The sequence below is a fragment of the Camelus dromedarius genome, chromosome 18 (genome assembly GCF_036321535.1).
Source record: "Camelus dromedarius isolate mCamDro1 chromosome 18, mCamDro1.pat, whole genome shotgun sequence".
In the NCBI taxonomy this organism is placed as follows: Eukaryota; Metazoa; Chordata; class Mammalia; order Artiodactyla; family Camelidae; genus Camelus; species Camelus dromedarius.
Genome location: NC_087453.1, coordinates 45336364 through 45361459, shown reverse-complemented (window position 1 = coordinate 45361459; position 25096 = coordinate 45336364). Strand labels below are relative to the sequence as shown.

The following is a 25096-nucleotide window of genomic DNA, read 5'->3' as shown; positions in this document are numbered from 1 at the left end:
CATGAGGCACAGCCGAGAGCCACGAAAGCAAGGTGCAGGGGTGATGCTCGTAAACTGGCCATACCCGACTCTTTTAATAGCCCCAGACAGCCTGTATCATGCAGCGATATGTAATCATTGCATCACCTTTTCCCAGACAAAGAATTGTTCTTTGCTGAAAATTTAGACCTAACCAAACCGAGTATGTTAGATATACATAAATTTATTAAAAGATTCAAGGCTAGACCTAAATGAGCTTTCAGAGTAAGTAAAGAATTAAGGTGGCAAATTAAAGACCTTGTTTGTCTCCGGTCTAAGGAAATAATTTTAACACCTCTCCAAAGGAATTATTCTCTACAGCAAGGTTTGGACGCGTGGGCTTCTAATTCACGGCTAGTAGGATAAAGTGAGTGTTTATAAATTTAAAGGCCTAACTGGTGTTCACGGGATTAAATAATCACCTTGACACGTGTCAGAGGAACTTGAGAAGGCTAACTTTCAGGCTTCATTTAAAAGACTATAGAGTTGTACAGTGAGTAAAAGTAAGATTAATTCTGGGCCTTCTTCCTAAGGTTTTTAAGGATGGGGAAATGCATATTCCAAGACTTCGGGGTACATGACAGCGTCACCATGTATTCAACACCGGACTTTAGCGGGCGACTGGTCTCATGCTGGGAGCGCGATTCAGCCGCATCACCCACCGGCCACGGGGACCTGCCTGACCACGGGTGGTCCAGTGAGCGAGCTGGGCTGGAGGGCCTCTAAGGCCCACCCGTCTGGAGCACGACTGGACCCTCCGATTTTACTTTTAGTCATTTTATCATGCGTGTCACGGTGTCCTTTCCTAAATATAGGCAGAGGTCCACTACTCTTTTCAGGGTGACGATTTTCCCGCATCTCAGTAAAGACCTCGCCAGGCTCTGAACGCATGTCCTGCGTGTGACACACGTGGATAAGGGGCACCCGTTGTGTCCATCAGCTGGGACAGGGCCACGCGAGGCATACATGGAACGGTGTTGAATATGCTTCTAGCTCAGCTGGTTTGAAAGCGGTCCACGGGCTGATGGGGTTTCAGTGGGGCTTTGGAGGATGGATAGGACTTAGACGGGAGGACAAGAAGCAGGAGAGGATTCCACAGGGCAAAGGTCAAAGATACAGACCTTCTCAGGCCACGTTCAAAGAACAGTGACCAGACTGATTGATTTCCTGCGTGGAAATAATGTGTGGACACCGGTCGGCGGCGCTGTGGAGAGCCTGGATGCCGGGCCATGTCCACCCCACAGGTCACGGGGCGCTGGTGGAGGCTTTGAGTACAACACTCAACGTGGCCAGAAAAGCGTTTTAAGAGGCTTAAGCCACGGTGGTTATGCGGGGTAGGCTGTAATCAGGAGAGAGTGGTGACAGCAGGCCCAGAAGGGGAATTGAGCGCACTTGTGTGCCTCTTTTTCTGGGTTCTCTATTCTGATCATCGTGCCCCTCTACCAATACTGCACTGTCCTTATGACTCTGTCTACACAGCAAACCTTAATCAGGTAGAGTGATTCCTCCCACTATATTGTTTTGTTATGATCTACTACACCCTAGGAAAAAACAAAATAAAAACCCCTATATTTAGATTATACTGAGAAAGGTGTTGGTGTCTAATTGCTTGACTTTGTTAAATGTCATAATATCCCCTATTTCTGCGATTCTTAGAAGCCCTAGTTTAGTACCTGTAGGTAAAGCTGTAGTTTGCACACCGCCCATTCTAACTCAGATGTAAAAAAAAGTAATTAAAAAATTAATTCATAATTTAAAAGCTATTGAAGAATAAATCTCCAGATCTAGACAATTTCACTAGAGAATTCTAATAAGCACTTTAAAAAGAAATAACATTAACTTTGCCTAGTCTCTTTCAGAAAACAAATGAGGTAAGAGCACTTCCCAACTTACTTCAGGAATCCAGTATCATCCTGATGCCAAAGCCAGAAAAAGGTAATAATGCAAATAAAGACTACATAAGGAAAAGTATCTCTCTTAAATTTAGACTCAAAATTTCTCAACAAAATATGAGCAAACTGAACCCAACAATGTATGAAAAGAACAAGCCTTGCACACCAGGAACAAATTTTACAAGGATTGAGTTTGAGTTTATTGTAGTCAAAGTAAATGATATGTCATTGGCATGAGGGTTAACTGCAGCAATAAACAAAGCTCTCAGGCTTTACTAAGGTTCTGTCTGCAAAGACAGGTGGAATATGTCAGTCCTCCCCTGACGTCGATCATTGAGTTGTTACGAATTCCTGTCACGTGCTTGTCCCGCAGTCGGATGATGCGATGTGGCGTGTGTCACAGAGTTAGTGTTAGTGTCACCGAGTGCATCAGGTCACGTCCCAGGCTTCTCACACTGCACAGGAATGTACAAGCCGTTGACTAGGCACGTTGTATGGGAGAAAATTTTATCACAACTCTACTCACAACTTTGCTCGGCTCTCGGTGGCCGTAGAGACTTCAGGTGGATGCCTGCACCAGAGTTACAGACAGCAGGGCGTTTCCTTTTCTTTCCAACTGTAAAACCGATCATCATTTTCACGAAGCTGCAGACCGAGCCCACTGCCACCTAGATGAGGAAAGTGGAGCTATGCGGAGGGAACAGATGGCTGCGGTTCGGTGCTGCGGGTATCACGTGTGCCGCGGGTATCACGTGTGCCGCGGGCTTGTGCCTCGGCTTTGAAAGGGTAAGGTGATAGCAGGGGGCGGGGGTGGTCCAGAGAGCAGAGAGCCCGCCTGGGAGGCTGAAACTAGAGTTTGTTAGATTTCCCTTTGTGGAGTTAAAGACGGCAAGACTTTCAAGTAAACGCTATCAGCGATACGAATTACGTATGTTCAGCCGTCAGCGTCTCCTGAGCGCCCACCGCGTGAAACACCTGAAATAAAAATGCAGCGTGATAGCAGCTCAGCGTGTGTGGACAAGCGAAAGGCTCTTCCCCTAGTCGGCGGGTACCATGTGGTGTGTAAGCCGACCTGCATTTTTCAGTAGAGATGTTCTTCTGCCCCGAGGCCTCTCTCTGGAAGGGGACTCTCCTGTGGACCCCCGTAGCCCAGGCCACCAGAATCTTCCTTAGGAGGCTCCCTGGAGGGCACTGGTCTTCTCCCAGACAGAGCAGGCCCTCCGTCACTGGGCTGATTGGTGGGAAGTTGAAGGAATAAGAGAAGAGCTTCTTAAAACCACGTGCATTTAGGGGGGGGAACAGGTGACCGTGGTGGCTGAGCTGGACTTCCCGGATGAGCTTTTGGCCTCGTCAGTTGCAGAGCAGGCATTAATCTTCCTCAGGGGTGAGCTCGCCCACGTCTACTGGAGCTCAGTGATTCCTGAGATGCGGGGGTGCTCCAGGGACATCAGGCAGGGTCTGGAGACGTTTGGTTGTCATAGCGGGGAGTGGGGAGCACTGGCACCCAGCGGGTAGAGGTCAGGGGTGTCGCACGCCCTGCAGTGCCAGGACCACAGCCGAGACCTTACGACCTGCAGCGGCAGCAGCGCTGAGCTTGGGAACCGCTGTCCTGGCAGAGGAGCTGGACAGGTGACCGCGGAGCAGGGGGAGAGCCAGGCGCTGACACCTAACTGACAGCGTGCCGGGCGGCCACCTGAAAGCCAGCTCCCTCCGTGTAACCAGGGACACGGACGCCTAGACAAATTTAGCAGGAGAGGCAAATGTTTCAGGTTGACCTGTATGGAAATCGCCACGACTGGGCTGTTTCTCAAAAGAAAGAGGGGGTGTAATTTCACATGGTTCAACTTGTAAGATTCTGAATTTGTTTTTAAAAAATCAACATCAGAAGTAAAACATGGAGTGAGCTGATTCATTCAGAGATGACACGAGAAACGGCTGAGGTGTGTTGTGTCCGGAGCCCAGTCCCGTGCGTGGACAGAGGGGCAGGGCTGCGGGGCCCAAGGAGCTGGCCAGGAGGAGGGTGACCAGAGCACGGCCCGCGTGGAGAAGGGATGGCCCACAGGCTAAGGTCATTGCCTTCTTCCAGTGTCTGGCGCCACGTCTTGGGGAGAGATCAGGCCGTCCCACCTGTGGGGTGGGCAGGCGTTGCTCAGCAGCGCTCCCCGCAGAACTTTCCAACCCAGCATCCAGGCCAAACAGGGCAGGCGACTGATTTGGGGTTTGCAAGGCTCTCATGCTCTATAGTGTCTGTCCGAGGCCACCTGGCCTGGCCGCCCCAAGGGACACCCTCTGTCAGGCTTGAGGCCTGGCCTGGCTAAGTCGCTGCTTCCTTGAGTGCGTGACCTCATAGGCTTTTCTGGCTTGAGGTTCTCGTCCTGTGATGTGGGGACCTGACAACTCCCTGCGTGGCCTTAGAGAGGTGAGCACAGCTCGGCCTTCAGTGGCCCCAGTACCGTGACGGCAGAAGGGGTCCCCGTTGGAATTTTGCTTGTTGACCTGCAAGATCATCATTTCCCATTTAGAACTTGATGAAGATTTTAAGAAAATTCATGTTTTTCTTTAGGCAGAGAAGAAACGAGAGACAGAGACAGCTTCTGACACCCCGAACGCTGCTTGTGACTTGGGGAGGGGGTGCTTTGACCCCCACTTGGAAAGGAGCGATTTTTGAATGTATGAGATTTTAAATCATGACTGTGATTCATGGCCCATAAAGGTTAGGTTTTGGGTACAGGGAAAGCGCGTTAAGACAGCACTTTAAATTGCAGGTTGTGTTTCTGGGAGGAAGTGCGCTCCTGTGGGGAATAATCTCTTTTTTTCTGCTGACTTCTTTTTAGCACACGACAATAGGTCGTGGTGTGGTACCTGCAGGTTGTTCGGCGATTAATGCTGTTTACTGGCACACATCTTAGAGAGAACATTGTTTTCTAGCGGAATAATAAACCACAGGTTTCTCTTGTTCTTCCGTGGAAAAATACTCCTCGGTAGGTATTTGTGGGCTGGAGAAACGTTGGCAAAAGAGACCCTTGTGGTAATAAGACGTTGAAGTAAAATACCCACCTTTTTTTTTTTTTTTTTCGCTTGAGTCTTTCTTTGAACACGTGCGTGTGACGCTTTTGTCAAGACCACCCTGTGCCTCTGTGTCACCCATCGGCTTCCCTTCCCTGGGTCCCCCTGGAGCGCTGGCTGCCTCCCCCTCCAGGGCCCCCGTGCTCTTGGCCTGGCCTCACTCAACTGTGCAGAGCGTCCCCTACCCCTAAGAGGTCATGGCTGGGAGTCGGGGCATCTGTACCCTCCCCTCACAGCGGCTGACGTGGTGCCTTCAGAAACTGTTAGATATTTTTATATGGAATTGCCAGAATGACTTGTTTTTCGTTTCAGACTTTCAGAATTGAAGTATAGTCGATTTACAACGTTGAGTTAGTTTCTGGTGCACAGCACAGTGATTCAGTTACACACGCATGTGTGTTCCTTTTCATATTCTTTTTCATTATAGGCCATTACAAGATATTGAATATAGTTCCCTCTGCTGTACAGTAAGTCCTTGTTGTTTATCTGTTTTGTATATAATAGTGTGTGTGTGCTAATCCAAAACTCCTAATTTATTCTACCTCCTTTCCCCTTTGGTAACTATAAGTTTGTTTTCTATGTCAGACTCTTTTTTTAATGAATAGATTTTAGAACAAGTTGATTTGAAGTCTTAATTTTCAATTGATCCTTCAAAATTAATATTTTAATACGATTATGATTTGAAATGCTGTTGTAATTTAATAGTAACAATGATACATGAAGCTTTAAAATTTACAAAATGCTTCCCTGTCAGTCTCCTTTGCCCCATGTCAGAGCCCTTTGGGGCGGGGTCCTTTGCCCCGTGTCAGGGCCCCGTGGAGCAGGGTCCTTTGCCCCATGTCCGGACCCCGTGGGGTGGGGTCCTTTGCCCCAAGTCAGGGCCCCGTGGGGCAGGGTCCTTTGCCCCGTGTCCGGACCCCGTGGGGCGGGCTGCATTTCCATTCTCCTTGCACAAGTGCTTGCTCAAGAGTAAAGTACCTGCCCAAGGTCAGAGGGTAGTCAGTGGTGTCCCTTAAGAGTCTTATCTCCAGATCCCTCCTCTTCCTGCTTCCTCCTTCCCTCCGGCATCTGCCTGGAAGCAACTTCGTTTAAGGGAAAAAAGAAAGTATATTTTAAGCCTCCCAAATGAATCTCATCATGTGTAAATTAAAAACCAAGCTGTTAATCAGATATTCCTCGAATTTGAAGCGATGAGCTGTGTGTCGACTGCATCAGTCATTCTGGGGGGTCTGACTCCTTCCCCCCGTGGGGCGGGGTCTTCACCGTGGGCCGGGCAGCCGGCGGCGTCTCAGCGTGGCCAGCACTGCTGCTTCGTTAGTAGTTCTGGCCTGAGGTTTCTTCAGAATCGAGCTGACAGAGCTGGCTCCCTTTGGGATTTTTCTCTCAAATTTCAGTTATTCTTGGGAGCTCTTTGTCCAAACACAAATTAAATTACGAAAAAAGTAGCAGCAGTAGGTGTGATTCTGTGGCCAGAGCAGAAACTAAAACTGATGCCAGCTTGGACCACTCCTCATCCTCCATCCCTCGTAGGCAGGATGCGCTGTAGCCTCCTGGACTCGAAGGACCTCCAGGTTGCCTTTTTCTTTTTCTTTTTTGGTTTTTTAGAGAACACAAAAATGTTGAAAGCTTCAACTTCACTCCTATGTGCAGGTGGAATAATTTTACTCTTAAGGAAGCTAGAAAACATGCGTTTTGTGTTATCCTAGAATGAACAGAATAAATAGTAATCATACCCCAGAGCTGATTTGTTTTCTGGAGCGCAGACACGCCAGAAGACGGGGAAGCTCCCACAGAAGTCGTTTTCCCTCTTTAAGCTGTTCCTGGTCACAGACTGGGAAGCAGCCAGCAGAAAACCCGGCACCACCAAGCGGGCCTGAGAACCCGGTGTGCCGATTCCAGCCAGTGAGAAGGAGGCCATGTTAAAGGCACCAGACGCCAGGCTCTGACAGCCCGGGTCTCGTAAGTGGAGCTGAAGCCCCAGCTGGTGTGGGTTTTCTAGTGCTCATTTTGAGGGGAAAATAGGAATCTGGATTTCTTGTTGCAATCCTGGGGAATTTCTTGGTGTCTTCCCATTGAATATTTCCAACAGCCCCCACCCCGCACTGGTGCCTGTGTACACACACACACACACACACACACACACACACACGCGTGCGCACGTGTGAGTTTGTTTCTAGCAGTCTCCTAAGGAGAGTCTTTGGTGGAAGCTCCTTCTTACTTTGAAGACAGCATCCCCGGGTCCCTCGTGCGAGGCAGGCTGTGTCAGGCAGGCATTTTTGGAAGCACGTTGATCAGCCACAGCAGTCATTTATTGACTTCACTAGGAAGGGGAGCTTTGAAAAGTATATTTGCATTTTCTAATGATTATCAGGCAAAGTGAATGAGGCGAAAGGAAAATTTGTGCGCGAGAGCTGAGTGACGTCAGGACGGCGCTGTGCTGCCCGCGGCGGGTGTCCGGTGCTGCTTCTCTGACCCCGAGTTCACGTTTTCTCTTTATAAAGAAGAGGAACACGCTCAGGTTTGTGTCCAGACCTTGGCCACTTTCTGGCCCTGACTGACCTCAGGTGAGGTCGAGTGGGTGAGCTGACGGTCCTGCGTGGCGGCGTCAGTTGATCTCACCTTCGCTGCACCCCCCAGCGCGGCCTTAGGAAGCCTGCGTGTGTCAAGCCTGTGGTTTCGTCCAGGGATTTCTTTTTAATATCCTAAGGAGAATATATTTGTGGCCGATGCATTCCTGAGACGGGAGGAAGAGCACAGCTGGGAGCAGCGTGGCTGCCGGCCTTTGGTACCTACGCGGCCTGCACGTGCCCGTGTCTCACTGACCCCACCTTAGTGATTCTTTAGGCGCCTGCCTGGTTGTGCAGGTACACTTCTAGCCATCCTGTCAGCACTGATGGCCGGGACGCCTTGCTTCGCTTCCGCCCCAGAATGCCGTGAGAGCTGCAGAGGCCGGGGCAAGGAGAGAGGAGAGACTGGGCTCAGGTTGGCCTCTTCTGAAACAACAGCTGGTTGCCTCAGATAAAGCAGATTTTGGTATCCTCTACCCCCCTCACCCACCCCCCGACCCGGCCCCTCGTAAATTCCCAGGATGTGCCGACTCGCCCCGCAGCCGTGGCCGGCGGCCTTGGCCGTCAAGTGCGGTCCTGTTTCAGAGGGCAACACCCGTGGCCAGGCATCTGCGAGCACTTTCTGCGCGTGTGGGTCTGATGCAGCCTCGTGCTCCCACCCACCCCTTCCCGGCAGCGGCTCCGCAAAGCCCTCATTTGCTCAAGTCTCGTCGCGAGGGGTTAATCACTGCTCCGGAGCGCCTGCCTCAGCCTCATTAAGCCGGCCTGTTGTGCCAACTGTAATGGTGTGGGTCTGCGGCGTATCAGGGTCACGACGCAGTCATTACATAGGCAGGCCCAGGCGTCCTCAGGGCAGGATGGATGCAGCTGGTAGGACTTCTCTCTGTGACCCTCCAGCAGCTGCCCGCGTCTTGTGGGATCATAAACGTGCCAGAATTTCCTGATGGGTTTACCACCTCCCTGTCAGTCCCCCAGTGAGCTGCGAAGGGCCCGTTACAGGAACACGTGTGAAACAGCCCCTTGCGATCCAGGAGCTGCAAGCAGGGAGCTGTGCTTGTCAGAGTAAAGGGGGCTTTGTAGGTTGCTCGCGTTGCTGACAACTTGAGGCTGAAGGAAAGACCCATTCGTGGGACGGAAGCTAAGGCCCTTCTCAGAGCCCCCAGTCTCCCAGTGCCCTGAGCATCCTCACACTGATTCACTGATCTCCAAGAACATTTTGAGAAAAGGTCACTCTGGGTTTGGATGCCCCATCACAGGTCCTGGCTTTCTTTCTGCCAAAGAAACAGCAGGCTTTTCCATTTTAAACTTCCATGTTCTCCCTAAGATCAGGAACAAACATGGGGATGTCTGTTCTCACTGCTTCTACTGAGTAGCGTGCTGGAGACTCGAGCTGAGACAATTAGGTAAGAGAGTGACGTAGAAGGAAAGAAAAGAAAAGCTATTTATACTCACAGATAAAATGATCTTGTATATAGAAAACCCTAAGGCCACACACCGAAAAAAAAAAAACCCCTATTGGAACGAGTAAGTGAATTCAATAAGGTTGCAGAATATAAGATCTATATACAGAAGTCAACTGTATTTCTGTACACCACAACGGATGATTCGAAAGTGAAATTAGGAAAATATTTCCATTTACAGTAGCATCAAAAAGAACAAAATATTTAGGAATAAATATAACCAAAGAAGTATGAGAAGTATACACTGAAAACTACAAAACATTTCTGTAAGAAATTAAAGAAGACAAATGGGAAGTTACCCTGTATTTCTGGGTTGGAATATTTAATACTGTTAAGATGACAGTACTCCCTAAATTGATCTCCAAATTCAACGCAATTCTTATTAAAATTCCAGTGTCCTTTTTTGCAGAAATGGAAAAGCTTATCTTAAAATTCATAGGCAATTGCAAGAGACCTTGAATAGCCAAAACAATCGTGAAAAAGAGGAACAGAGTTAGAGGACTCACTCCCCTATTTCAAAACCTCCTGCAAAGCTGCAGTAATCAGAAGAGTGTGGTACTGGTAAAAGGTCAGACATAGATCGAGGGACTAGAACTGAGAGATAAACCTGTATGTCTGTGGTCATCTGATTTTCAATGAGGGTGCCAAGACAGTTCAGAGGGGAAGGCACATGCTCTTGAACAAGTAGTGCTGGGACAACCGACTTCCACATGCAGAAGAGTGAGGTTGCAGCCCTACCTCACATCATAAACATTAACTCAAAATGGATCAAAGACCTAAGTGTAAGAGCTGAAAGTATAAAACTTTTAGGAAAAAAAGACAGGAGGAATTTGTGTGGCCTGGGGCTTAGCATTGGATTCTAAGACATTACACCAGAAGAACAAGTAACAAAAGAAAAAAGATGGATAAATTATACTTCATTAAAATTAAAGTCTTTTGGCATCAAAGGATACTATCAAGCAAGTGAAAAGACAGCCCACCAAATGGTAGAAATTATTTGCAAATCATGTATCTGATAAGAATGCATAAAAAGAAGTCTTACTACTCAACAACAAAAGACAGCCCAATTTAAAAATGGGTAAAGGACTTAAACACTTCTCCAAAGAAAATAAAATAATTGCCAAATAAGCACATGAACACCTTTTCAACATCAGTGGTTACTAACGGGAATGCCGCGGTGAGGTTAGCACCTCACACTCACCAGGATGGCTGGAATCCTTTTCAAAACCAGAGCATGGAAAGTAGCAGATGTCGATGAGGAAGTGGAGAAACTGGGCCCCTCACACCTTAGTGGTAAGAATTAAATGGTGAAACTGCGATGGGAAGCAGTTTGGCAGGTCCTCCAAAGTTAAACGTATGATCCAGCAATTCCACTCCTGGGTATAGACCCCCCAAAATTAAAAACAGGTGTTCAAAGGAAGCTTGTACACAGATTTTCATAGTAGCACTATTCGCAGTCACCGGAAGGTGGAAACAGCCCAAATGTCCATCAACTGATGGAAGGGTAAGAAAAATGGGGTCTGTCCATACAGTGGAAAATTATTTGGTCATTAAAAAGACCGAAGTGTTGCTCCAGCTGCCATGTGGATGAGCTTTAAAATCGTGCCAAGTGAAAGAAGTCAGATAAAAAAGCACCACGTATCATATGACTCCGTATCTTAAATATCCCACGTAGGTATATTCCACAGAGACAGCAGGGAGACGGCAGTTGCCTGGTGGAAGGGGACTGGAGACGGACCGATAATGAGAAGAGGGTTTCAGTGGGGGACAGCCCTCAAATTAGATGGTCGTGACGGTGCACAAGTCTATGCATATACTAAAAACCACTGTACAGTGCAAGTGTTTCACATGTAGATTACATCTAAAGCTTATGCAAACAGCAAAAAGAAAAAAGCAGTTAAGACCACCTGGTGACATCTCAACTCCAGTGTCGGATAAAATTCATGCAGCGAATTTCTTAAAATCAGTTAACCAGCCAGTCTCCCCCTTTCCCTGAAGCAGGCAGGCATTCTTGGTCAGTGCAAGGGAGCCGAGTTTGGGATTAATCGTGAAGCTGTCATGCAAATATCCGAGGCTCCCCTTCAGGGCTTCAGGGTGGCGGGGACTTTTCTCTGCCGTCTGCCCGCCTGTTCGGATCCCACGCAAATGGTCAGAGCAGCTCTTCTGACCATCGGAAGTTCTGTCTGTCACTCCTTTTTTCCTCTGCCAGCTGCTGTCGAGGAAACTCAGTGTCTTCTCCGCAGTATTTTTCGTGGTGAGAAGCAAGAAGCGATTTTGTTTCTCTGGCTGCAGAACCCAATTGCTCCTGCCCTATTTCTCCTGGCCTTGGTAACAGTTACACCCAGGGAAGTCACATGTGTCCAGCACTTATGAAAATCTCTGCCTTCTCTCCAAGCAGATCACACCATACTCTGCCGCTGGAGCAGATAATGTCTAGCACATACCGTGTACTCCTTGGCCCAGATCTTGAAAGTAATTGTAGCTTTGTCCTGCCGTGTTTGGACTTCCACTGACTTTTCTGGAAGCGCAGTGCTTGTGATGTGATCTGTGGTGCTTTTCTTAAAGGCCATCATCAGAAAGGCTTTATTTTTAGCAACAGAAACCCCTGCGGGAAGCAGTGCAGAGTGAAGAGGCAGGTGGTGTGTCGAGGAGGTCTTTGTGTCAGTGCTGAGGGGGCAGAAGGCAGAGGACCAGGCCTTGGCACCTGGGGTGCTCTTCAGATCTGTCCTTCTGGTCGCCAGGACTTCTTTGTCACTCAGCATTTCTGAGCTTTGCCAATAAGGTGATGATCGAGACGTAGAAATATGTCCTGAAGTACTGCCAGATCGGGCCTGCCTTTTTAATTGCTAAAAAAAAATTATATCCAGGTGTAGAATTACAAGGGTCCCTCCACATTCACATCTTTTGGTAATTGGTCCACTTAGGTTGAAGGAGGGTCTTTCTGTTAACCGGATGGATGGGACAACCAGCCCGGAACACTCCCCACCTCACCCAACAAAAGACCTTCCCACAGAGTTTCCTGGGTAAAGGACAGGTACCTTCTCTGAAAAACAGCAATGCAACCATTCACCATCTAGCCTCTTGGTTTCCTTAAAGTAAAACATTAAAGGAGGCGCTTGGTGACTTCAGGTACGCAGGTTCATTTCTGAACGACCCTGCGTGGCCTCCTGGACGGTCTGGGTGACTCTGGGCTCTGTCTGCTCCCGGGAAGCAGGCGTGTCCGCGCAGGAGGCAGGGAGGCAGATGGCCGGCTATTGTGTTACAGCCATCATCTGCTGGGCCCTGCGCAAGCATTAAGTGAATCATATATACGTGCTTGGTGCGAAAGTGCAGACGCGACGTTTCTAGTCCGCTTGAGGGACGGCTGCTTCGTGAACATTTGCATTTCACAGAACACTGTGCTGAAATGTTTCTGTTTACAGGGTTAATCCATTTTAAACTGCTTTAAAGTGAACATTTTCCCCCATTTTTGACACCACTGTGCAATATTTTAAATGGAAATGGCCTGTAATGGCCCTTTTTTTATTTTCCATAACAACACGGGCACTAAATTATCGCTGTGCAATTATGTCAACAATGGAAATGCTTCCAGAACGAATCCTTCCTTTTAAATTTTCATTTTGTGTAATTGTTGGAAGGTTTGGAGCCATAATAAACAAAATTATTTTACACATTTATCGTTCTAAAGGTCAATTATAAGAGAACTAAAGGAACAACACTATGCAAAATGAATAAACCAATTTCTGTCGCCATCACCATATGTTTTTCTTATCACTCACGGTTTTTCCAGTTACTGTGTACATAGCATTCAATTAAAGCGATTCGTTTACTAGGCTGAGTGCGGTTCGCGTTTATAGAACTGTGCTCTGGGGGCGAGGCGGCGGCACGCCTCTGTTTGAATTACCTGATTTTTTGTGAGAGCCGTGATGGGAGACAGATGTTCTCACCAGTTACTTTCTCATAAACCAGAATCTTTTGATAAGCTGCAAATTCACAGTTATCATCTGACCATCTCGTTTTCACGCTCAGTGTGCAGCATCCGTGTGGACTTTTAACCCAAAATGGGAGGAAAGTGCCAGCCTGGTGGTCTGTTCATCATACTGCAGCGTTTTGCAGATTGGATTTTATTTCCTTTGAACAAAAGCACGTGCAGGAGCGTCATGCTGGTCAATCCTCGAGGACACACCTCGTTCCTGTGCTAGAGCCCGCTTGTCAGTGAGCTAATTGTTTCGCTGACTGTTTTTCAGTCTGTTTAGAATATAGAAAAGAAACTAGTTTTTGCTACCAGAGTCACTTAATCGGGGTAAATTTTAGAACAGCGTAGAAGAATGGACTCTGGGGAATCTAAAAACAGAGTCTTCCTGCCTTTATTTCGTTATTCGCTTTAGAAATTGTATACTCCACGGCCAGCTGCTGTGACTCTTCGCTAAGGATGTTACTTGAGAGCATTAATTTTTAGTTTTTTAATTTCTGGGAAAATGTCACGTAAGAGGCTTCAGGGCCACCTTTGAAATGTTTTCAAAATTTCTTTCTGAGTATCAGCAGAGCATCGTTCAGTGAATTCTACGAATTAGATCCTGGAAGGTGAAAATCCTTGATCAGCCTTCTCTTTTTTACAATGGTGTTTCTTCTTGTCGCCCTGCTGACTTGTGTGCGAGCCTTTTCAGTTTGCAAAGGCGCGTGTCCCCTCTCCCGTTAGACGAAGTCTGTAGGGGCGTCAGCTTGTTTCGTGGGAGAGAAACGTGAAACCCGAGCAGGACGCGGTCTGCCCGCGGTCGCATCGCGAGGCCTTGACCCCCTGGCCTGTGTCCCAGCGCTGCAGCTCTTTGCACCGTGTACCGTGTCAGAGTCTGACCTGAGGACGGGGCATCCCCACTGCGGGCACAGAGCGGGGAGCCTGAGTGGCAGGGACTCGCTCCCCAGGGACGGTGGCCCCGGGCAGGCCGGCTGCAGCGGGCACAGTGCTTCTCTGACCTCCTCTTGACAAGGAGCGCCCCGTCAGACTGCGGTGCTTAGCACAAACTCAGTGGCCTTGGCTTACCGTGGTGGTACCGACTTCAGCGGTATATTCTATTTATGACACAGGATACGAGTTTTCCAGAATAATCTTAGTTACATGTTTTTTGAAGTGAGTTACTTTGAAAAACAGACAACTAGTGATCACTTTGGACTCGAATATGACAAAAAGCATGAGGGTCACACATGAATATTTGCTGTTTGGGAAGCGCCCTGGAGATGGTCGAGGAAGTTTCGTCTCAAGACTTTCATTTTCCCAAAGACGCCAGCTGGCGCTGTGACGCCCGTGTGCGGCAGGAAGGTGAAGGCAGGACCCTCTAGAAGTCAGTGCAGCACTGTGGGGACCCCCCTCCGTAGGGAAGATGCAGTTACTGTCTCCCGAGGACCGCAGTTATTCCTTATTTCAGACTGCCGTCACAAAGATGCCGTCTTCGGGCTGTTCCGCTTCTGTGTGGATAAGCAGCGCAGGCAAGCATATGGCCCTAACTTGGCCGACCGGCCGTGTGTTTGTTCCCTCCTTAACCCCCACGCTCACCCTGGCCAACGCTCCTTTAACTGGCGGCAGCGGCAGGCCCGCTTCTCCCGGGGGCCGTCTTACGTGGGTGGCGGGCAGGCCAGGCTGGCCATCTGTTATTTTGCCCTCTCTTTCCAATCTTCTTGCCCACAGAAGCAGGTTCCGTTGAAGAGACTGGCCGAGGTCCAGGGGTGGGGGGCCGAGTGACTTGATCCCCGCAGCACACATTTCTGCTCTCTTCAGCATCAGTGGCAACTTAGTAATTTTTTTTTGAATGCCCCACATACAGCTCATTGCCTTGGCACGTGTGACTTGTGAAGCAGAAGGGGTTTCATTGACGGATTCTGGCTGCAGCTTGTTGAAAGGGCTTAGTTCCTGATTCCCATAAACTTATCCTAGCAAACTACCTTCTTTTTAAAAATTAAAACCCTAAATTCCAGTGGTGAAAATAGGTGATTTTTTTAAGTATGTGCTAAAGATTTGAAAAATCTACAGGGTTCCAGGCTCGGTTCCTCATCTCAACAGATGGAATTAACACAAACATAACAAAGTTAACATCACGCTTGTTTGCAGTGTTAATCTTCAAATGCGCGGCGCTCTGCTACCTTGCGAGCCAGGTTTGCACGAACCCTTTCAAGGCAGCAGATGTCAACAGAAGCCTGCTCCCATCTGCTGCCCGAGGGCTCGGTGCCTGATCCTCGGCGACAGGGCCCTGCGCAGAGCGCACCTCTGTGAGTAATTACAGGTGTGTGGTGAGGAGCCCAGGGCATTAATCAGAGCCTTCGTTATGAGAAAGGTGGAGCTTTTGTTCCGCTCTTGGAGCGTGAGTTGACCACACACTTTCTAAGCTGCCGCGTCCATCTGCTCAGCCCCCAGAATGTTTGCCTTGGCCGCTGTGGACGCTAATGTGCAGCAAGGACGTGATTACAGCAGGTTTAAACATTAACCCAGCAGCGGGGTGCTCGGATTTTTCTTTCCTTTCCTCCTTCCTTCCTCCCTTTTATCTGTTTCTCTGTTTATCTCTCTATTTGTTTTTGGTATAAGAAAAAGTCTGCTGAAATGCTAAAACCTTGTATTAGTACTTGCTAAACTATTTATTGTACATGAGCTTTAATACAGGAAGTGCTAGGCAGTCATTTTAAAGACATAAACAGTATGATTTGTAGAAACTAAATGAGCCCACTATGTTAGGAAAAAAGAAGTCTTAGAAAAAATGTTTTGTGAACACATAAAAATCCTCTTTTAAGATGACAAGTTGCTAAATGAAGTTATTTTTATTATAAAGGACGAACAGGGTAGAATTTAGCACGTTGCTACTCCTTTGCTCTAATTTAATCAAATCAAATCAGGATTATTTTAAAGGATTTTTCAAATAGCCACACTGAAATTTGAGGGGAAAAAAAAGGAGATTTTTTGGGGTTTTTTTTTTTTAGTATTTTACTGTACTCAGATTTTGTGACTAACTGTGGGTGTACGATTTCAGGTCACATAGCTGTAGTGACGCGCTACGTTTGGTTACTGTGCTTGACCTAGAACTTCATGAAAGCAGTTTGTGGCTTTCTGACTAATCCCCTTTGCACACAAACACTCGCACAGATGGCTTCAGAGATGTGGCCTGACCGTGGCATGAGTGGAGGCTAGAATGGGGTGACAGCCTCAGAACAGAGCTGGTGGGCGGGGCCAGCCGGCCACCCACCAATGAGAGGCCACCCCAGACCCAGGGACACCAGGCCTCCGGGCTGAGGATGGTCTACACGCTGCACCCTGAGCAGCAGGTGGTCCGTGCACCGGGCACGTGTATCTCGCCGTCCGCTTCTCCCAGGAGCCCCGCCGACCACCCAGCCCTAGCGTGTGACCCGTCACAGCGCTACAGCGCTCCCTCACGCCAACTGCTTAGCTTGTGGCGTCTCCGCAAGTGTGGATGTGTCCATCTCTTTGCCTGCTTTAAGGGTTTTAATGTAACAGTGTGCTGTAACTTTGGAGAACTGAAGAATATTGCAAGTGATCGATGTTTGCAGGTTCTACTTCTGTGTCTACGTCAACACTCCTGGAGCTTGTCCACGGAGCTCGCCTTGGAAGACAGAAGAGGTGTCTAGGCCCAGTGCCATGATTTAGATCTTGGACGCGTCATCCTTCAGCTTAGTGTCCCCCTTCTCCCACCGGTAAAATGAGCACAGCAGCCCTGGGGCTGAGCCGCCTCTCGGAACCCTTTTCACTGAAGAATTTCTGCAGTCTCTGTTCTCTGAGATGATCGTACAGTAGTCGTGTGTACAGACAAACTGATGGCTTTGGGATTCTGTTCTCGCCAGTGACGGTTGTGTTTTCTTATCTCCCCCTCCAGGATGTCTTAAACACCATCATAAGGCACTGCCCACCTCGCTTTTTCTCCCTGGGTCTGCCTGGCTTCTCCATGCTGCTGGGGGACTTCATCGCGGCCGCGGCCAGGGTCCTCAGTGCAGACACGCTGGCGGTGAGTGAGACGGCGCTCGGCAGCCCGGCCCCCAGGAGGCGTCAGAGTCGCTAACAAGGTTCAGATTTCTCCACTCCTAACAGGTGTTGACTCATTAGTGCAACGTGAAACCGGGCTCTCGGGGAGACGCCCTGGCAGCTGATGTGTGAAATTGTAGGATAGGATGACACCCGGGTATCGGAAAGGCGTTTCATCAAGAGGCCAGAGTGTGAGAATCGTGTCCTCACTCGTATTTCAGCACATTTACACAGTCAGAGGCGGGACCCGCCTCAGACTCTTATTAGCATCTTTCAGTAAATGGTGGCGCGGACATAGATGTCTGCGGTAAAGAGAGAATTTTAGGTGTGTGTTATCAATAATGTTTCATTTAATTACTAAGTCTTAGCTATTATAAGCCTAATAGGAAATACTTTCTTAAAATGTTAGAACACTGAAATTGTAACCAGAAAGTTAATGTAATTTTCTTATCAACATGCCGTAAAATTCTGGCAGAGTTCTTGTGCTTAAAAATTAGAATCAAGTGGACTAAATGCGCATTAAGGGCTACGAAAGGAATTAATTTGTAATCTCCACGTTTACCTCCATTATGAGGGCAGTGTATTCATGCCTTTTGAGAGGACACTCTCACACGTTTATTAAAGGGCCATCACGTCTGTACAGCTGTTAACCTGTTCAGATCATTTCTTCCCTCTCAGAATGGATGTAAAATTAGCTTTACTGCCTGCCGGGGACTTGCACTGAAATCAGTGAGGGTCCAGCTACCTAAACTTGGTTTGACGCGTTGTTATTTTTTCATTCTACTCATTTCTTCTGGGCAGGGTACATTCAAGCTCCAACCCTGGGTTTTAAATGTAAATTGTTTTCCTATACTTTGTGTGGCTGGTATTTCATGCTGGTGTTTTCATGTGCTAACTTTTTCTTAGAAGGATAAATTAAAAAGCAAAAGGGTGGGGAAAAGAGACCGGAGCCAAAGGGCAGAACAGGAGGAAGAAAAGGAAGGAAGAAGGGAAATACTGCATTTGTTTGGCTGTTTTTTGGTAAAGACTGTGACAACTTTCTGTACTTATTTCTCAAAAAGGTTTTAGGATAATCATTCTCAAAGAACTTTCAAATTTATTTTTAACCATTCAAATCAGCATTGAAAAAACATACAGGATGTAGGAAGGGAAATCATACTTTACTGGCACGGCCCATACTTGCTCTGAGAGTTTCCTGTAAGAAGAACGGCGCTCTGGTTAGCGGTGGTACCACGTGTGGCGGACATCCTCTGTCAACAGTTTACCTTCAGGCGAGATGAGCTGTTAAAGTAGCCTTTGAAAACATTTTTTAAAGAGAGAGAAAAATATATGAGAATATGAATGTAAGGGCTACATAAACAAACAGTGACGGTTGGAATTACCTTGAATTACTCTCTTAGTTTAAACTGGAGGCTTAAAATTATAAAGGAGCTGGAGAGAGGCGTTGCAACGGGGCATACCTGCCGTGTCAGAATTGCCGGTTCACGCAAGTTGACTGCGAGCTTGGGGTGCCCCCGCTGCGCACCTGCAGCTGTGGCCAAGGGAGGGCAAACACGGGCTCATGGCACCCAAAGGCGGTGGGGTCTGTGCTCGCGGGCACTGTTGGTAACAGCCCCAAACCAGAACCAATCCAGAGGTCCCCAGCGTACAGCGGGGGCACTATGGTGTGCACATGAGGCAGGTGCTGCCTGGAATTCCCTTCCGATTCTTGATGCCGGAGCTCCGTCCAGTCTGGCCTGGGGTCCATGCCCACAGCACCGGTACCAGTCACCTGTCCTGGGCGACACACTTCCGCACACAGGCCTCATTCTTCTGGGCGTAAATTGGGGCTGACTGTGGGCTCAGTGCCGAGGCCAAAACATGATCAGATTTGTTCCATCCTTTGCATAAAGCCATGGAGCAACTCTTTGTTTTACGTATGTGAGAGCCGGTGCTTTGTGCCCAGTGGTTGCAGAGTCCAGCGCTCAGCCTGGAGGCCCACGGTGCGAGCCAGGCTCACACAGGACGCCACAGTTAAGCCTGCTCAGGAAGCAGGTGGCTTCGGTGAAGCTCAGACCCAGACGACCTAGTGGGTAGAGGGCAGCTGTGAGCGAAGGCCGACAAACAAGTCTGTTGGAGAAACACGGACTGTGGTCCTGCTACGTGCCAGGGCCTGCCTGCGTGAGTGTGACAGGGTTCCGACCCTCCAGGAATCAGACAGGCAAACCAAGTGTTAATATTTGCACGTGAGTCTCCGGCTGCCCCAGTAGAATCACCCCCAGAACCCGGGGTGGGGGGCACCAGTGTGGGACTCGTTAGTTCTGCGTGACAAGAGGGAGACGTCCCTGAGAAGTGTCTTCACGGAGGAGGTGAAGCTGACACAGAGCCTGTGCGTGGCCGGCTTCCACCGGGACAGGGTCGCAGCTGCCCCTTTGTCTCCAGGTGGTTTCACTGGGCATGCTTGGGGGGAGAGACGTGACAAGGGCTGCCTAACTCCTGCCTTCGTGGGGGACGCAAACATCCAGCGAATACACAGCACGTCACGGAGCGATGGATGAGGAGGGAAAACCCAAAGCAGGGACTCAGGGGTGCCAGAGGACCCCGGGTGGGAGACACAGTGTCTTGAAGTTGCTCTAAAACTGAAAGTGGAAACTTAAATGAATTTTAAATATTGAAATGAAAAACTGGAAAGGAGATAAATGAGACGAGTCGTAAGGTCTGGAGTCTAGGTGTTGGGTGTATGGATATAAGATTCTCTCTACTTTTCTGTTCAGAGATTTTCTTAACCTGAGCATGGAGAGAGGTAAAGGCAGCAGATGGGAGGGCAGAGTGATGGAGGCAGGTTAGCAACACACGGGATTGCAGGCCTCTGCTGAGATGGCGCTTGTCAGAGCGAGAGGCCCTCTGGACCCCCGGTGGAGACGGAGCCACAGATCGGGTCCTTGGGAAGGAAGCCTGGGCTAGAGCGATGCGCTGGGGAGTCGGCACCCAGGAGGCGTTTCAGTCCGCGGGTCCAGGCGTCCCCGAGGAGTGAGCATAGGTGGAGGAGAGGAGCGGGCTCAGCGTCCTGGAGTTTAGGTCCCGAGGAAGCGAGAGGTTCCAGCCTGGCGACGTTGGGCCTCCTCAGGAACCTGGAAAGGTGTCCAAGAGGCCGCGTGACAGCGGTGCTCCCGGGCACCAGGGCACTGTCAGCTGCATCCGAGCCACTGCCAGCGGCGGCTGCGACCAGGCACTGTGGAGCTCACGTGACGAGAAACTGTGTGCTCTCTGACCTGCTTTGGCAAGTCTTGATGTCTTGCTGTAGTTGTTTCAAGTTTTTGTATCTAAAAAATGAAATAAAACAGTGAACAAGAGGTGACCTCACCCCGAGGCCGATGCCTGCACAAAGCCGCCGTCACTGTCGCCCGCTCTGTGCGTCAGAGCCCCACGCCCGGCCTGCACACTCGCGTGCTCTGGGCTCTGGGCACGGGGCTGGTGACAGTTCGTGGTGCCCAGGCCGCCTGTGTCTTTTCCACCCTCGCCTGCCTCCTCAGCCCAGCCCTCCCTCTCCACCTGCCTGGCTGAGTCCCACTCCGCCGGTGGCCTTGGCAGCAGGGTTTCAGTGCTTCCTCACCACGCTGAGCAGAGCGCAGCATCGTCTCGACTTGTTTCCTGGACTCTGTCTGTGTTCTATATTGTCTCCTACTCGCCTGTGTGCTGATGAGAACCAAGCGCAGAAAGAACGAATGTCCTGGGCTCCCGTGACGTCCCCGGGTGCAGCTCTTACAGCACGTGCGTCACTGACTTCCATGTCGCCGTCATGTGCCTCCCCAGCCCGACTCCGCGCACTTGCCCCATCTCTCTGAGAGAGGGGAACTCTCGTGTCACGCCGGGGTGCGTGACCGTACAGGCTCGCTGTGGACCCTGCAGTTAGAGGCCTCAGTTCCAGTCAGGGTCCATCACTCGAAGGGCTGCTTCATGTCTGCGCCTCAGTGTTCTCACCTGTGAAACGGAGATGGTCATAGTGTCTGTCCACTTCGTCGGGCTGTTGAGGGCATTGTCTGAGGAGGTGCCGGTACAGCTCTCAGAACCGTGCCCAGCGCAGGGTGAGGACTCAGCTGCCAGCTGCCATAGTTTTCATTATTACTAGAGGATAGTAAGTAGACAGAGGGGTGGATGGACAGGCGGGTGGGTGTCGGATGACATAGCTTTGTCATTCTGATTCCTCCCCCTCTTCTTGGCCAATCACAGCTTCTAGTAAGTCGGCTGAATTGAGAGCTACTAAATTAAAGTGCCTCCTTGAATGGGCACCGAATCCCAGTAACGGACAAACGGGGGCTTCTCGGTCGCACCAGAGGTCAGACCCTGGGGTGTTGGCTGAGTAGCTCCTGGTGAAGCAGGAAATTCGGTAGCTGGTGTCTTTTCTCTTTCCCCACGTTCCGAAAGTTAGAGCCCCTCTCCCTTGTGAATTTTCATGAACTGTCTTTACAGCAAAATTATTTACTTGATACCATTTACCAGTTTGCCGTCCTTTGTCAAGAACAGTAAGATAACAGAACAGAAAAAGATGAAACAGTCAGGACTGAGCCGGACTTGCGTTCCTGACCCTGAGCGAGTCTGCGGCGCAGTCCTCACCCTGCTTGTTTTCAGCCAAGGGGAGGGGTACTTTCCATTCCCTGGAAGTTTGCTTTTGCATTCGGGTCATCCTCTCTCGCTTAAACGTTCACCTGGGGGGAAGTAACCAGGCATAGTTTGATATTTATTATCTAGGATAAAATAATTATAAAGGTTCCCTCTCACAATCATACAAACGTAAAACATGTTGTCGTTTGTCAAACGTCCCTAACAAAAAGGAAAACGTGCGTTTCACTCCCTGTTTTGCGTGCAGGCACCTCGTCCAGAAGCTCTCACCATTCTCGGGTCTCTGGTCTGCTTTCCAAATACCTACCGGGAGATCCCTCTGCTGCAGTCAGTGCCGGAGGTGACTGACCTCATCCCTGGGACAGAAGACGTCAAGGTACGGAATGCGTTTGACCCAATCTGAATCTCAGGTTTAGCACCTTCCAGTTCCAGCCTGTGGTTCTCCCTTCCACTACTATGCACTGTGCTGTTGTCCCTGAAAGTTGTGCTGCGCATTTAAATGTGTCAGTAGTTGCCTCTTTAGGAGGCTGTGAAGAGGGACTGAATGAGCTGCACTGAGAGCATGTCGCACTCGTAACTGATGCTTCGGTTCCGCAGGTGTTTTTTTAATGAGATCTGCTTCTCATGCCTACGAATCATAAGTAGGTAATGAACCGTTCTTTGTAATGATTTTTATCAGTTTAATTATGCTGCATTAGTGCATCAAATGAATTTATAGGAAATGCTTGAAATAAGCTCAGTATTCCGCCCCATCATTGGCCTGATTAAATATTGCTAAGATTTTGAAATTCCAAATTAGTCCTTGGAGAATGAAAGTAAACATTCTCTCAACTGACTTTGGGACCAATGAAAATGCTTTTCAAATCCCAGAGTCAGTTAATCTAGCTATAGCACACAATTGCAACATGGAATTCAGTGCACAAGGTGTCATCCAATTAAAGGGAAGGAAAACCGAGGCTTTCCTGTCGGGGAGGCTCATTGCTTCGCCAGCGTTCATTGTACACCTGGCGTCACTGCCCAGAGAAGCCCCCACAGAGACCATCCTGCCGCCCCCCTGGTGCCCCGCGTCCTTCTCCACATTCTCCCTGGGGTGGGGGGGCCTCTCCAGAGCACCCACCCGAGTCCTTCAGGAGACCCTGACTGCCTGGAACACGGACAGAACGTGTGGGGAGTCAACTACTGAGCAGAGCTTTTATTTCACTTCGTCTTGTGTTTCTAGCATTACCTCGTAAGTATCTTACTGAAGAATGCCACAGAGGAGCCAAATGAATGTGCCAGGTAAATGCTGAACACCAGGTAAACGCTTAGAATTTTAAGATACACATTTATGTGTAATCAGTGAATGTTAAAACCATTTATTCCGCCACATTACTCTTACACACACTGGAAAGTCCGGTAAGGGCTATGTCAGGAAAATGCTTTGCTTAACTTTTTCAAAGGTGCCATTGTTAAGTGAAGGGAGGAAAGTGCGGAAAACTCTATGGTGTACTCCCTTTTAGGTAAGAAAAAGCAAGGTTATAAATACATACACGCATTCCCTGGTATGTTTAATCAGGGAGGATAAACCAAAACTTACAGAAATGGTGGATATGTGAGGTAGCCGTTCTCCACTGGGATGGTCTTGTACCTCAGGAGACATTCAACAGTGTCTGCGAACATTCTGGCTGCGTCTGCCAGCATTGGCACACCCAAACTTAACACAACCGCAGCTGAAGCCGCGAGTCCGCACCTGCCCCTGCAGCCTAACTGTCCTGACTTCGTCTCAGGGTCTTCCCAGATTTTCAGTCCAGAAACTTGGGGAAAATCTTTGATTCCTCCTTTACCCACACTCACTATATTAAAATTTTCGGCGAGTCTTGGCGGTACCGTTTCCTTCCCTTTTGCTTTAGACTAGAAAACCAAATGTTGTGGCGTTGAAGTGGAGTAGAAGTGTGTATGCTGTGGTCCGTCTGTCTTAGCCGTGTCAGAGGAGTTAGGCAGTGAAATTAAGTCACATGAGGGCAGATAAGCAAGCAGACTGAAATACGGTCACGGCTTCAAATAAATGGGGGAGAGCTGAGAGAGAATATAGCGAAATGTAGTTATGATTGTGAATGACAATTTTTTAAAGTTAAGACAAAATAGTAAGTTTTTGTTTCATAAATTGGAGTGCTATGAGATAGCATGGTAGCAAACAGTGTTAAGAGAGTGTGTTGGAATATTGCCATCGGCTTGAAAAAGAGTCTTGTTAGATAAAACTCACTCACAATCACAAAGGACATCCTTGGGGTACAGAGAGCCCTGACTGACAGGAGCTCCTAGCCGTGAGGGATGACTGCGTGTATCAAAATAGGAGGACGCTAAATGGAAATGTTAAATGACGAATTTCAAAGAGAGAAAATTGCAGGGAAGAGCTGTTGTACGCGAGTGTGGCTTAAGACTCAAGGCAGGTGAGAGTAGGTTAGGTTATAAAACCATTTTACGGGTCACAGTGTTCTCCATGGTGCAAGGCTAACAGTGACAGAGAAATGCAGGTGTTCCTAGAAATGAGAGATCTTTGCTCCTAACAAATTACACTTAACAAATAGGTTAATGGATTGTAAAAAATACGAGAACACACACTCATATGTACACACACACGCGCACACAGAGGAAGAGCGGCTCTTAAAATCATAAAGATAGGATTCTGGGCATAATTCCAAGTTGTATAGATTTTAGTGGGTTGAACAACCAGAGTCTGAGTGAAGCTGGGGGAAAGTAAAGAGGCTTTTTGAAAGAACACAGAGTACGTGGGGATGATGGCAAACTAAGATGCAAAGTGCAGTTTCTAGACTGAGAGCAAGAGCAGAAGTTAGGCCAGAGGAGAGAGAGACGCAGACAGCTCCCTGGAGCTGGGAAGGCCGAGGGTTGGAGTCGCGTGGGGCTCCTCCTGCGTGATCCTGGTGCTGGAGAAACAGCAGGTGCCCGGCGCCTCTCGGGGCGGAGTCGCACCCCTTTACCGGGTGCATTTTGGTAGAAGGTGTCGTGGTGGCCAAGGGTTTTTAATTAACTTGTTCTGAAGCACGTAGTCCATTCTGACTTAAAGAGGTGAGAAGCCAGTGAAATGTGGTGGTTCTAGAACCTCAAGAAAGATTGATTTTAATTGCTGAATTATATTGACCACAAAGGGACGGTGGGTGTGGAGAGCCAGGCAGTGTGTCGGGTTTGATGGGCGCGCGATGTGACCTCTTACTCCGAAGAACAGTGTATACGCGTTACAGCGAACATCTCATTCCAGGTAGTGGTTTGAAGACCCTTTTTGTTCTGCAAGTGAGCAGGTTGGGGAGCAAACATTTTAATTTTATATATGGGCATTCAGAAAAAATTCAGAAGAATATGACTTTTTGATCATTGCAGAAGGTAGTGGAATACGTCAGTTCCAAAGAGAATTAACATTTAAAATTGATATGTAATTGAGAAAGGTAATTTTTAAAGGGCTATGCAACTTAAGGAATAATT

At 48.7% G+C, this 25096-nt stretch overlaps 1 protein-coding gene across 5 annotated transcripts in view; it reads left to right on the top strand.

The window, feature by feature from the left end:
* Positions 1–25096, top strand: part of RALGAPA2 (Ral GTPase activating protein catalytic subunit alpha 2) — a 264651-nt gene that overhangs the window by 129149 nt on the left and 110406 nt on the right. For all 5 annotated transcript variants that reach the window (XM_031434392.2, XM_064475925.1, XM_064475924.1 and 2 more), the window contains 3 exons: positions 16875–17003; positions 21867–21995; positions 22839–22897. In XM_031434392.2, the coding sequence (XP_031290252.2) occupies positions 16875–17003; positions 21867–21995; positions 22839–22897 (317 nt within the window). The remainder of the gene's footprint in view (positions 1–16874; positions 17004–21866; positions 21996–22838; positions 22898–25096) is intronic.